The sequence below is a fragment of the Watersipora subatra genome, chromosome 10 (genome assembly GCF_963576615.1).
Source record: "Watersipora subatra chromosome 10, tzWatSuba1.1, whole genome shotgun sequence".
NCBI classification, from domain to species: domain Eukaryota; kingdom Metazoa; phylum Bryozoa; class Gymnolaemata; order Cheilostomatida; family Watersiporidae; genus Watersipora; species Watersipora subatra.
Window position 1 is genome coordinate 60,804,731 of NC_088717.1, and position 14,650 is coordinate 60,819,380.

Here is a 14,650-nt window from a genome sequence, read left to right on the forward strand (position 1 = left end):
TTGTGAAACATCCTGGCAGCCAAATCATCACAGACATCAAATAGAAATTGCAACTAGTAGCAAAATAAAGATACATTCTGATAAAATCTGCTAAAACTTTGTGCAAACTTCTATTTGAATAGATCTAAAATCCATCTAGCAGTTTATAAAAAATTAGCCTCAGTTCTTCATCGTTGAATAGATCTAAAATCTATCTAGCAGTTTATAAAAAATTAGCCTCAGTTCTTCATCGTTGAATAGATCTAAAATCTATCTAGCAGTTTATAAAAAATTAGCCTCAGTTCTTCATTGTTGAAATGATCTAAAATCTATCTAACAGTTTATAAAAAATAGCCTCAGTTTTTCATGAGATGTACTCATTTCAATGAAGTGACATGTTGTGAATGAAGACGTTGTTACAGCGGAGATGTGAAAATAAGATATCTACAACATGCCCGGAAACAGTATTGTTTTAAAAATGTGTGACCATTGCTTAACAAATACTACTTCTGCTCCGTTATTTACTTTTGAGAGAGTAAAATGTTTAAAGTAAACCTAAGTTCAAATTATTGTATTTTCTCTGCTATTGGTAATTGTGTTCTCATGCAGATGTATTCTTTTTAATTTTAGCACTCATCTATACTCTATAAATAATCTCAGAATGAATCGAGTTTGTCTTATGAACTTATTTTTTGAAATTAAATTTTTGTGGAATCAAACTTTACACTTTTCCTGTGTAGATTTGAAGTGGGTGCCTACTGCCAAACAATCTACTACATGAGATAGTGTTGTTCTATATACCCCAGCCACAAAACTTAATAAAACAGAGGCATCTTTGAAACATCAATAAAAATTTCAATGAATCAAGGGTAGTCCAAGACAGACAATATTTTGAATATATAGAATTAAAAACATATAGAACATTAATCTGATGTTTGCTGCCACAACTACGCTTTTTGCCATGTAGTTGTTAATTACTTGTATGGTAACTTCAGTCTTGAAGTTTTTCATGTAGAGTTGTTTTAAAATACATCACCAAATCTTTACTATAATAAAAGCATCCATCTGTTTATTTGTATGAAGCGATGATTAGAAGTTGGTGAAAATATTCATCATATCGGACTCGAACTTCTGACACTTGGCTTTATAGCCTGACTCTCTAACACCTGTACTACCCCATCTGCCTTCCAATTGCATTAGAATAGTTCTGTACAATTTTTAATCTTTTTGCTTTATGGAAACACTAGACAATCTCTCACAACGCACAAACCTACCAGGGTAACATGATGGCAAATTATACTTTAACATCATGATTAAAAAATGTACTTCACTTTTGTGAGTGATTTACTTGTATTGTTTATAACAGGCTTCAATAGACTGGATTGGTAACTGTTGGTGCCCATGTGTTGGATGTTGTTACAATTATTTCTCATTATAAATTACACTAGCTGCATTACTCGCCTACAGGAACAGATTCACGTGCAGCATAAGGTTTATTGAGAGTTGTCTTTCATACTGTATAACAACTCCAAATATGCAGTCTACTGAAATTGTTGCCCTGATGTATTATTATGTAAATTGTCTACTGAAATTGTTGCCCTGAATATGCATACACATATTACATGTCAATAATGTTGGGGAGAATAATGGAAATCTGCAATGTGTTTCACAGCTAGATGCATGTAAAATCTAGTAAATATTCTAGATTCATGTGTCTAGATTCATGCGTCTGTCCATACCACCTATATTTGCAGTTGACGATAGCGCACTTTTGCCGCCGAGCCCCGCCTTGGCTGACCATTCTTTACCCACTGAGCAGTTGACAATCGCGCTCTTGCACTCGCCTCACAATTAATCGCTTCGCGCTCGCAATCAATCGGTCCGCACCCGCCTCGCAATCGAACGCCTCGCAACCAATTGCCTCGCACTTGCAACCAATCGCCTCGCACTCGCAATCAATCACCTCGCAATCAATCACCTGGCACTCAATTGCTTCGCAATCAATTGCCTCGCACTTGCCAACTCATTCATCAGGAAAGCCGAGCCTGGATACTCTCGCTGCACTCGGGGCAAAAAAGGTCTCCCGCACATCCCCGAGTGACGCCACGGTCCCAAACCGGTAGCTGCATTACCCGTCCACGGGAACAGATTCATGTACAGCAAGAGGTTTATCGAGAGTTGTCTTTCATATTGTAAAACAACTCCAAATATGCAGTCTACTGAAATATTTTGCCCTGATCACACTATGCATACACATATACAGTCATATATGTCAAAATGTTGGGGAGAACAATGGAAATCTGCAATACGTTTTACAGCTAGTCTACAATGTATCAGTCTCAGACCACTCAAATCGGTGTTGCCCTATTTGTGTACAGAGAACTGATAATGAAATTGACATTGCTAGGCAAACTGAAGTTTTTCAAACTGGAAGTATTGAAAAGTTTTGTATCTTCTAAAAAATTATACAAGATATTTTGCTATCACCAGCATTTATTGAATGGAGACTACATGCTTAAAACACTAATCATAGCTCACCAGTTTTTCGTCTAAAGCCTGTGTTTTGACATGGTATATACAAACAGTAATGAGGTTGTGTCAATAAAATTTATATGTATAACAGCACAGATAGTATGATGTCAAGGCAGATACAGCATTAGCACCTTACAATAATAAAACATAACACCAACATGATAGCCTTTTTATGAGATACAATAAGGATAACGGATGCATGAAAATATATATATACTGAAAAATATGTTAGAAAATGCAGCATGTGGTATAGCAGAACATGAAGAATATAGCATGACATAGCAATAACACAATGTTAGTTCAACGCAACACTTGCGGATAGACAACATTTTTTGTTTTTCTGTCGGGTGTATGAACAAACAGTTTTCGGCTTGTGGCTACTTTTTAGCAGGCGCCGTACAGCTGGTCATGGCTAAAGGAGGAAGACAGTAAGTCAATACCAGCTGCTCTGTTTCTTTTCACCATCGCCTATCGCAACTCTCGGAGTACTCGTGCAAGCTCTGTAGTCGTAAGTTACAGTAGGCCTACTCGTGGCTGGAAAACAATTAGTAATTCAGCTGCTGAAGGAAATGAACTTGTCCAACTATCACAAACAGTGGCAAATGCAACGTTATTAAGTAGATGAGGTGTGGCGATTCATAGGCAATACAACATTGAATAAAACGTACTAACCTTTTTGATGTAGAAATTTAGTAGGTAAAACGCAGTTGCAGTACCCGTGCAAGTTTTGTAGTAGCTGTAGTTCTGTAGTACTCGTAGCTGAAAAAAAAGCAAAAGTAACTCAGAAGTAAATGTACATGTTTACTATCACAAACAGTGGCAAATCCAATGTTTTCAACCCTTTCACCAAAGTAGACTCATTTATGCGTTTTCTATGGTGGACCGCCATAGACAAATTTTTGCGACTTTCCCAGCAATTGCTAGTAACTGAATTTTATTATTCGTTGATAACATAACCAACGATCTTTAGGACTTTTATGGTAGTGACAGTGTTGTCCTAAGATTTCTCTATAAAATTAGCCTAAAGTTTAGTATTTTAATCTATGTTTGGGGATTTCCAACTTAAAAACGAACATTTTTGTGTAAGTTCATCAAAGGCGTCGACGAATTAGAAAACAAATAGCTACTTATGTTGATGACATTATAGCCGATTCAGAAAGTATTGATACAATGATTTTTTTGCATAGCAGTGCTTGTTAATATGTTGGTAAAATGAAATATATAACCAAAACAAACGATCTAGATGGAGTTTGAAATTGAAAAATATTGTATACCTATTAAGCAATATCGGCAAAATGGCTGGCAGTAGGCCGATAGCTGAATTTGTACATGGACGCAAGTGAAAGGGTTATGTAGTGGAAGTGTGGCAATTCATAGACAATACAAAATTAAATAAGAAATACTTACCTTTTTTTATGTAGACATTTAGTAGGTGAGAACTGCGTTTTTCCAGTGACCGCAAGAAACCAACGTTCGCGTGACCTTCTCGGTACACGTTGGCAGTAAATATTAATTGCATGTAAAGTACTACTCACTAATTTATTTTATTTAATGATTAGTACATTTGTATAGCTGTGTAGGCACTTTTGTATAGGCCGCAGAACTCAGGACAGTGTTTTTTTAACACGGCAGCAACTTTGCCATTTCAAATGCACCAGTGTTGTTGGGCACCGTAAAGAGGCGCGCTAACCAGAGATGACGCGATTTTTGTGTAAAAAACGATGAATAGGTTATGTATAGAGGCGTGTACTAACCGGAAATTCCCGTTAATGCGCCCTCGATACCTAGTAGCGGGTAATAGTCTAACAAGTACGGTACTCTATAAAGCGGACACTCAATCACGCGGACAGACAGATAGACAACGATTGCCGTTTATATAGTAGATATATTACGATCATATCTTGCTATAATATATTAATTAAATACATGTACTGAAATTTGAAAAGTTATAGCAAAATAGCTGGTATGTGAACAAGCCATATTAGATGTCTGGTGTTATTATTGCACCCTATGCTACAATGACTACCGGAATGGAGGTCCTACCGCACAAAGTTGTCGTCAGAATAGTCACTTTTAAAATCACCGTCGTCACTTTTAAAATCACTGTTGTCACCTTTTTTAAGTTGGTAACCAAAACAACCTCTCTCTTCACATTCGTTATTTTAATACAAATATCCATTCTGGTGGCACTGGGTTGAGTTACAAACTTGAAACTTGTTCAGCTTTAACTTCTGCTAATCAAAAGCACGGCTCAACCAGCGACCTTCACAAGCTTATTACTGATGTTTGGGCGCGTTGCTGAATGCCCCACGAAGAGTGACAGCCATCTTAGGTTTTTAAGTACATTTCTTGTACTGAAAATAGACCGAAATTGTCTTAATCACTGTCAGTCACAGACTTGGAAACGGATTTGCTGTCAGTGTCATGGCATTTCATTGTTGTTTACTTTAATTACCTGACAGTCTATAAATGCTAGGCCAAATGTTTCAAACCAAAACTAGTGAAGTTTCGTTTGATCGTGTTGAGTTATGGACAAATAATAAGTTAGTAAAGGTACGGCCACACGTAACAAATTTTTTGTTGGTTCTGACCGAAATCATGAAATGAACGAAACACACAGAATTATTCTGTGCAGCTAGAATCGTGCTAGCGAGGACGATTCTAGCAGCTTTTTTAATTAGTATAGTCCAAGACACATATAATGACACTCAATAAAAGTATAAGTGCAATTCAACAGTACACACGATGCAACTGCTTAGATTGCGCTATTGTATGTATATATATTTTAGACACTATGCCTACAAATTGTTTTTTTAATAATAAAAATTTCGTTTTTAGCAGCAAAAGTTTTGCGGTAGAAAATGTTGCCATCTTTACCGCAATCAAGTCCGTTGCATCGTATTTGCTATCGTGAATTATCGTGATATTTTTTTGCGTGTCGCATTATGTTCTCGGACTACATAAAGTTTAAAATTTGCTAGAACCGTGCTCGATAACCAACAATAGCCCAACTTCACCAGTTACATAGTGTATACCATGTTGAATTGCTTTCGTATTTTTATTGTGTGTCGCAATACATATCTTGGACTATTATTAATACTAATTGCTAAAGCTACTAGAATCGTGCTTGTTAATAATTTTTTTAGTCTATTAAAAGCGTTTCGTCGACGATTTCGGTGGGCATGCACAGCTCAAATAATTCTGTGATTTCGACCAAATAATTCTGAACTCAACAGAATTCTGAATTCTAAACCGAAGAACTCAGAACCAACGAATAATTTGTTACGTGTAGACGTACCTTTAGTAATCCTACTTACACAATCTTTTCAATATTTTTTAAATATAATGCTATCAAAATTATGAAAGAAGAGATATTAGATCCTGTGAATGAGCTGTCATTTGATGTTGATTAACTGGCCATACTGTGGCTACTGACCATTCTATATTTTGTTTACTAACACTGGTATACTAACAACATTGAATTAAAATTATTAAAAACCATCGGTTGTCACTTTACAACCGTAACTGACATAAGAATAGTAGAGTATTGTGTCACCCGCGTTAAAAAAATTTAAAAAGTGACTATACTAATTACTAACTTGGAATCTAAATACTCAATCAACTCAGCTTGCATATATATATATACTCAGCTCAATCAACGACCTTATTACCCTCTTATAGAAATCATATTATTGTAGCCATTATCAATTTTGTTCTCAAGTGTCGTGTTGTACTACATTGTGTTGGCTTTAATTTTTGACTATGAGGTCAACAGAACACTATTTACTCATGAAAACCTCCATAAATAATATTCACAACAACACAACACAACAATCATTGTCACCTCGTCACCTACATTGATAAATGGTCGTCTCGTCTGTCACTTTTCAAATATCCCTGTCGCCGCATCGTCAGAATTGTTACAAAACATGGGAGGACCCGCCGGAATCACAAGTCATGAATTATTCAGAGAAGATCAATACCACAGGTGTCCTTTAGCGGGGATATTGCCGAAGCCGAGATCGGGCCGTAGTCTACACACACAAAATAACAACAAAGGTCCATGTAGTTATGAGCAAAAACAAAAGTATCCACCCAAATATCTCACCAATCCGATGAGCAGCACACATAAAAACTAAACCAATCGACTGAGCCACCCATCATGTCAAAATATTCCAAGTTTCAAGTCATGTCTTGCACAACTCACCTTATGGTTTGTCAAAACTTGTCCCAAAGTCCCTATTAATTTGAGACTGTCCAATATCTGTTTTAGCAATGGTCGCCGCTGGCCTAGCCTAACGTCCTCATTCAACATTTTAGTAACTATCAGGGCATTGCTAAAAGAGGGAATCAGTTAAAAGCTAAAGAATCAGCTAAAGTTCGGGAGCACTCAGCAATGTCCCGATAGTTACTGAGATGTTGAATTAGGACGTTAGGTTAGGCCAGCTGCGACCATTTCTAAAACAGCAATTAGACAGTCTCGAATTAATAGGGACTTTGGGACAACTTTTGATAAACCATAAGGTGAGTTGTGTAAGACATTACTTGAAACTTGGAATATTTTGACATGATGAGTGGCTCAGTCGATTGGTTTAGTTTTTGTGTGTGCTGCTCATCGGATTGGTGAGATATTTGGGTGGATACTTTTGTTTTTGCTCATAACTACGTGGACCTTTGTTGTTATTTTGTGTGTGTAGACTACGGCCCGGTCTCGGCTTCGGCAATATCTCCGCTAAAGGACACCTGTGATCAATACTGTCCGTGATGACCCAGTTTGCGAAAGGCCTATGCTTTGTTACTTACTAGGGTTCAATGTAAACTAAGCTAGTGTTATGCTCATTTGTATAGTAAGTAACAAGTGTACATAAGACAACTCACTTTTCTTGTTGGTCCAATTGATATGACCACCTTTGCAAGACGTTAGTACATTCAACTTGTTGTTCATTATAAATCGAGCGAGGATGCCAAGCATTGTAGAGGAACCTGTTTTTTCTACCTTAGTCATCACAAACCTCTCAACTGGTTTTTTCTCTTTCAGATGGTCCACAAGATTAACTGCAATGTAAATATTTGGATCAAAGTCAGCATTCCGAAATTAAGCTGCTTTGGAATTTCCTACACGGAGCGTAAAGATCCACTCATGACAAAAAGGTGAAACAATACAGGCGTATGAATGTACATACCTATTTGCAACAGGAAGTTTTATCATGCAATCATTTTATCATCAGAGACGACCAATCGAATTAATTTTCATCAAGTTTGATTTAGAATGTTTCACTTGTTAGCTACACCATTCAACTGACAAAAACAATCCCAACATACTGTTAATCGAACTGTGTTGCAAGTTGCTTTAATAAATAAAACTGAATTGCCTAAAATCTGACACCATTTTTACAATTCCAACAGACCAGTTAGCTGTTTATAAATGATGTAAATATGGATTATGCAATGGAAACACATAGCACTACATTCACAATGTTTCTATGACACCCATGAAGCGCATCATGGGTATTTGAGGTTGTGTGCAAGTTGCATTATCGTGCGAATTACAGGTGTCTATAGACATTCTCATGGTGGGGATTGATTCTAGTGCCTTGATGAGAAAAGGAAAGGAATTGTACGCTATCGGTTAGTAATTAGCGACACAATTAGCAACGTACGTGTTAGCAATGCAAAAGCGTGAAACTGGATTAAAAAAGGATGACGGAAGTATTAAAAATGTTTAAAATTGAATAGCTGACATTGAATGTTAATGTGTATTATTCGCGATTGTTGTTTCCATTATTTGCAAGTATGATGGGCTCGATAAAGTGTTGCGAATCGTGAAACTCGCTTAGCTTGCGGATTTATGCCGCTTCCATGATGCGGTTAACTGGCCGATTGGCTCAATTTTTTGAATCACATCATGGAAACATAGCGAAAAGAGCAAACTTCAGAAGAGCTGTTGAAATGACTCGAGTGAGACAATTTAGTTTCTGATTGCCATTCAGTTAAATATTTATTACTGTATGTATATTGTTCATGGTTTATGCTCCAGTCTGTGTGCAACTAGGTAGCTGTCAATCATGTTTTCACTAAAGGTATGAATTTTGAAAACTTTCAAAGTAAACCCGCTAGCATATCAAGTTCGATTTTAATGTATATTACCAAAAACCCTACCAAGCATCATCGGTGGTGAAGAGTAAAAAGTTTGAGGCTTTCCGTTAGGTAGATTGAGACTACACAGACCATACGAAATCGCAAAACTTCAAATGGAGCATTACATGTACAAGTCTATAATGCCCTTTTATACCCTACATCGCTATGATGTTATTGACAGTTGAGTTAGATAGCTGTAAGAAACAGTAAAAACTGCAATGCTAGCAAAGCTACTTAAAGTTTATTTACACCAAGAGAATATATTGGAGTTGCCTCACTCTGACAAAGTCGGTTTAATATAAAACGAAAAATGGTTGTAATAAGGGCTTTGCCCCAAATGCCAACACAAAATCGGTGAACTGCAGCATACTATGTTTGTCCAATTTTGATGGCCATACTGTAATTGATGTATTAACTGACAACATGGATTTAAGCAATCATATCTCGCTCTCGCAATAGGGCAGGAAATACAATGGTGGGATATTCTGTTCTCCCCAAAGAACAGTTAAAAATACCTTTAATAGCAATAGGCGAGTTTGCAACAAGCCGATTTAAAATTAAAAGTAATAGCTACATGTAATTACTAATAACTATAATTATTATGCATTTATGTACACGACATGTAGCAATGCAGCGATTCACTTTGAGGTTTAGGCTGACAAGCAATCATAAAGGAAAGGATATCAATAATGTATTTCATTGGTGAAAACAGTGACTTATTTTGTGGTCAGAGTTTAATCTCGTTTAGCATAGTCTTTGCAAAAATGTGTTTTAAATCGTAAACAGACTGAAACCTTTACAATCGAAACTCACTTATCGGAAACAATTCTGACCACTCTGACTCTGGTGCAAACGTACCTTTAGTTTGAAAGCAAACCAAGAGCCATACTGAAAAGAAAAACCAGAACTGTGAATTTGGTAAACTGTTCGCTCCTAGATGACTGTTTGTCTGAGCTGTTCAGGCAAAAACCTTCCAGCTCTGTAGTCTTAAACACTAATTATTTATTTTAACACAAAAATAGAATTTTGACTAATTGTAAATTCACATCAAATTATATTGCATATCTTATTTCAACGAATTATCTTTCCAAATCTTTGCATTTTTTACTTATCTTATGCTAAATGTTTATTTTATATCAATTCAAGGTTTCAAAATATTTCAAGGTTTGCGTTTTCATTTTTGCAGGACAGTTACATGTTTTTAACTCATTTTAACTTAACTACTGTATGTCAATCCGGTTATTTGATTTTAGTTGCTGACTGATACTTGTTTCCTCTTTGTTTTATTGTTGTTCAGCATTATGTGAAAAAAAACCAGTTTGTTCGAAATGACATTATTTCCATTAAAGTATTATATATGTAAACACAACAACAATATAGTTAGGAAAACTTGTGAACCAACCTGCATGCTGTGACTTCTCCCTCACTTCTTCGCCATTACCAGAGACCAAATACCTCAGGTCAGTCACTCCATGGTTCCTAAATATATGCCTATATAAAAATATTGTTTCCTCAGCCCTGTTAACTTAACTACATGTAGATGGTAATGTCTAATCAAGCTCAAGACTCCTATCAGAGACCTGGAAGCTTGAGCTCTTGCTTCGGGATCGTAACCATTCCCAGTGAGACACTTTTCTGTAACCGACTTGTGTTCATTGTTGCCGGTATTCTGGTCAGCCACGTTTGATGTGCAGGCATTATTACTGCATCCTATGCCGTAATGACTACACCAATCACAATTTTTCATACGTATCTACACAGTTCAATTTCAAAGTTCATTTTTCATTCGTGTGTCCAGCTACAGTAATAAAGTTTAGCAATAAAAAATCACCTTCATGCTGGATTTAAACTAACAAAGATGGTAACTGCAAGGGTGCAAACAACTGCCTAACCACAAGACTAAAATGTTCTTATCGCATCTGTCACTAATATTTTATGCCGTATATCCTTTTGTGATTTCACGTGTTAAATTATTGAATAATATGGATGCCCTCGTTAAAAATTATTTTTAACTTGCAATATAGAACTCGATGCTTTACGCCCATGTCATACCAGGACGAATATTTTTTCAAAACTTTTTTATATAATCAACAAAAATTTCTTTCGAAATTAAAATGTGGCAGTCGGTGTTCTGATTACATTAAAACAACACAGGTGCCGATATGCTATTTGCTGAAATCCCTCTCACAACTTCTGAAAAAGATATGATGTTTGCTCTCTCTCCGTTCAGCTCTATTCGTTATAAGTTATAGTCGAATCGAAACCGGAAACATATTGGTGATAAAATTTTAGGTGGTGATCAAATTTTAAACAACGAAAAAATTAAAGTTTAGAAAATACATATTAAAGCTTAGATTTAAGTATAAGGTTAGTAAGCTAAACTGATTTTTAAATTAGATTCAAGGTTAATGTTGTACGTCTGTCTCGAAAATAAGAACTCTCTAGATACGTACTGCATGTAGTACATTATAACGCTATAGAGTTTACTGTACACCATAACTTGGAAATACACTAAATTTACTGTATAGTAAATCTTAAACACACATTATTCACTAATTTTCTTTAATAATTCAAAAAATTCATGGTTTTTTTTAGTTTGTATTATTTTTATCATTACCAAATCAATTTTCATTGTAATTGTAGCAAACAGCTGTTATGTAGCCATTACTTGCTAATTTTTTCACATTTGCATTTAAACACTTTTACAGTTGTCTTACTTTTTCTCCTAACCTATGTCAACTGCACAAACACTTTTATCGTGATATGAAGTTGAAAAGTTACAATGGTAGTTGTTATATGTTACATAAATATTAATTTTTTCTGCAGGGATTTTCTTAGTACTCTGGCCATGCCAGGCAATCGACTAGTGCATGCAAAAGTCTTACTGTTTGTCTGTCTATTGTCTGTCATTTGTTTGTACAGTTATAGCGATGAAGTCTTACTGTTTGTCTGTCTATTGTCTGTCAATTGTGTGTACAGTTATAGCAATGAAGTTTTACTGTTTGTCTGTCTATTGTCTGTCATTTGTGTGTACAGTTATAGCGATGAAGTCTTACTGCTTGTCTGTCCATCATCTGTCATTTGTTTGTACAGTTATAGCGATGAAGTTTTACTGTTTGTCTGTCTATTGTCTGTCATTTGTGTGTACAGTTATAGCGATGAAGTCTTACTGCTTGTCTGTCTATTGTCTCTCATTTGTGTGTACAGTTATAGCAATGAAGTTTTACTGTTTGTCTGCCTATTGTCTGTCATTTGTGTGTACAGTTATAGCGAAGAAGTCTTACTGTTTGTCTGTCTATTGTCTGTCATTTGTGTATACAGTTATAGCGATGAAGTCTTACTGTTTGTCTGTCTATTGTCTGTCATTTGTGTGTACAGTTATAGTGATGAAGTCTTACTGTTTGTCTGTCTATTGTCTGTCATTTGTGTGTACAGTTATAGCGATGGAGCTTTACTGTTTGTCTGTCTATTGTCTGTCATTTGTGTGTACAGTTATAGCGATGAAGTTTTACTGTTTGTCTGTCTATTGTCTGTCATTTGTGTGTACAGTTATAGCGATGAAGTCTTACTGTTTGTTTGTCTATTGTCTGTCATTTGTGTGTACAGCTATAGCGATGAAGTTTTACTGTTTGTCTGTCTATTGTCTGTCATTTGTTTGTCCAGTTATAGCGATGAAGTTTTAAGAATGAAATATCCGGTTGACTCTAGATTTGAACTCAGATCTAGGTTAGATTTTGACTCAGGTCAGACCTTTAGTTCCGCAGAAAGGCAAGCTGGCCTACTAGGACAGGCGGCTACATTAGTATACAAAAGAATAATCGTGGTCATACTTATTAAATCAGTTAAAATACTCATGCCTAAAGTGCTTGAAAAAATACACTTCGTTATTATTAGCACACTTGAAAATCCTGATTGCATGAGAGATCATTACCTGCAATGATTATTAACCTGGTTTCTGACAGAACTATCTCATCAGAGTGAAGTTTTAGACTCGCTTAAAATACTAGTTAAAATTATTTAACATCATATACATATTTACATGTACACATGTATGTATACATGTGTATATTTATATGTATATGTACACATGTACATGAATATATGTAAACCATATGTATATTGTGTTTTTACACACAGCTCTATAACCTAATTGAGCACTTTTATCTAAAGATGCAAGTACATCGCGTTATATATATAATACGACGCCATGCTCTCATTGTAGAATATATGCAGATACATAGTTGCTGGAATGCAATACCAAATCAGTGAAAGCTCAGCAGATGTAAAAATTTAAGCTTTGACTCACCTCATCAGAACACTGGCCAGCACTGTGCATCCAACAGCCACAACTAAGACAGGAATAGCTTTACGGTTTATAGACATTTTGACTAGCTTCTTTCAGCTCTAGAATTAACTACAACAACCACATGCATAAATGTCAACTTTTTCAACCTTCTCCATTTAGTACTCGACATTTGAACACGTGAGTAGAAAAGTGAAAATAAATGTGTGGCTAATCTAAGGTCAGAAACATAATGGCAGTGATGTGAGGCACCGTAAACAAACATATACATATATATGTATATGTATATATATATATATATATATATATATATATATATATATATATATATATATATATATATATATATATATATATATATATATATATATATATATATATGACCGCGCTAAGATCCTCTGGGACTTCTACATCCAAACTGACAAGCATGTCCTAGCAAGCCAACCAGATATAGTGGTGGTAGACAAGGAGAACAAGAGGGCTACTATAATAGATATAGCAGCACCCAATGACTACAATATAGCCAGCAAAGAAAAAGAAAAGATAGAGAAATATCTCCCTCTTGGAGAAGAAATTGAAAAATGCTGGAATGTAACAACAACTGTAATCCCAGTAGTCATTGGGGCACTGGGCGCAATAACACCGGCGCATAACATGTGGCTTGCCCAAATACCAACGACAATCAACTCAGGTGAGTTGCAGAAAAGTGCGCTATTGGGAACAGCCAAGATCTTGAGGCGAGTGCTCAAACTCCCAGGTCTCTAGTAGGAGACCCGAGTTAGAGCAGAATTTACCACCCATACGGGGTATCCGGGGTGAAGAAACAATTTATATATATATATATATATATATATATATATATATATATATATATGTATATATATTTATATACATATATATGTTATATATATATATGTATGTATGTATATATATATTTATATATATATGAATGTATATATATATTTATATATATACTATATATATGTATATATAGTATATATGTATGTATATAAATGTATGTATATATATATTTTATATATACATATACTATATATACTATATATATATGTATATATATACATACATATACTAGCTGTGCTTACCGGCATTGCCCGAGTATTAAAAATCATTTTACAAACAAAGAAAAGTAATGAGAGTGGCCTGCCATTTGCTATAAGCCTGGCACAATGCCAATGGAAAATATTTGTACACTTATTAATGAAAGTTACAAGCTTCTCGTGACGTTATGTTATGACCCTGCGTAGTACGCAAAGCCGCTAGGTATTTGCTGCCATGTAGCGACATATATATCAGCTAGCAAAGTAATCAATCTCTGTGGCCAAAATGGTACAGTGCTGGACTTGTGAACAGAAGGGTCTGAGATCAAATCTGCTTTGGTGCGAACCTTTTATTTCAAAGTTTTAACAGCTATAGCTGGAATGCCGACAGACGACAGATGAGATACTTTAGGAAAAAAAATATAGATACATGTATGCATTCATGCATGTATATGTATACACATGCATGTATATGTATATACACATGTATATACATATACATGTGTATATGCAAAATATGTATATGTATATACATATGTATACACATGCATGTATATGTATATACACATGTATATACATATACATATTTTGCATATACATATGTATATACATATGTATCTATACCTACATACATATACAT

General features: G+C 35.3%; 2 protein-coding genes across 2 annotated transcripts in view; both read right to left on the bottom strand.

The window, feature by feature from the left end:
• The window catches only part of LOC137407301 (ankyrin repeat, PH and SEC7 domain containing protein secG-like), a 260,223-nt gene that overhangs the window by 41,233 nt on the left and 204,340 nt on the right, over positions 1 to 14,650 (bottom strand). The gene's annotated exons all lie outside the window — the stretch shown is intronic.
• The window catches only part of LOC137406157 (galactose-3-O-sulfotransferase 3-like), a 53,826-nt gene that overhangs the window by 24,596 nt on the left and 14,580 nt on the right, over positions 1 to 14,650 (bottom strand). Inside the window, exon 3 of the mRNA XM_068092687.1 lies at positions 7,390 to 7,566. Coding sequence (XP_067948788.1) covers positions 7,390 to 7,566 — 177 coding nt within the window. The remainder of the gene's footprint in view (positions 1 to 7,389; positions 7,567 to 14,650) is intronic.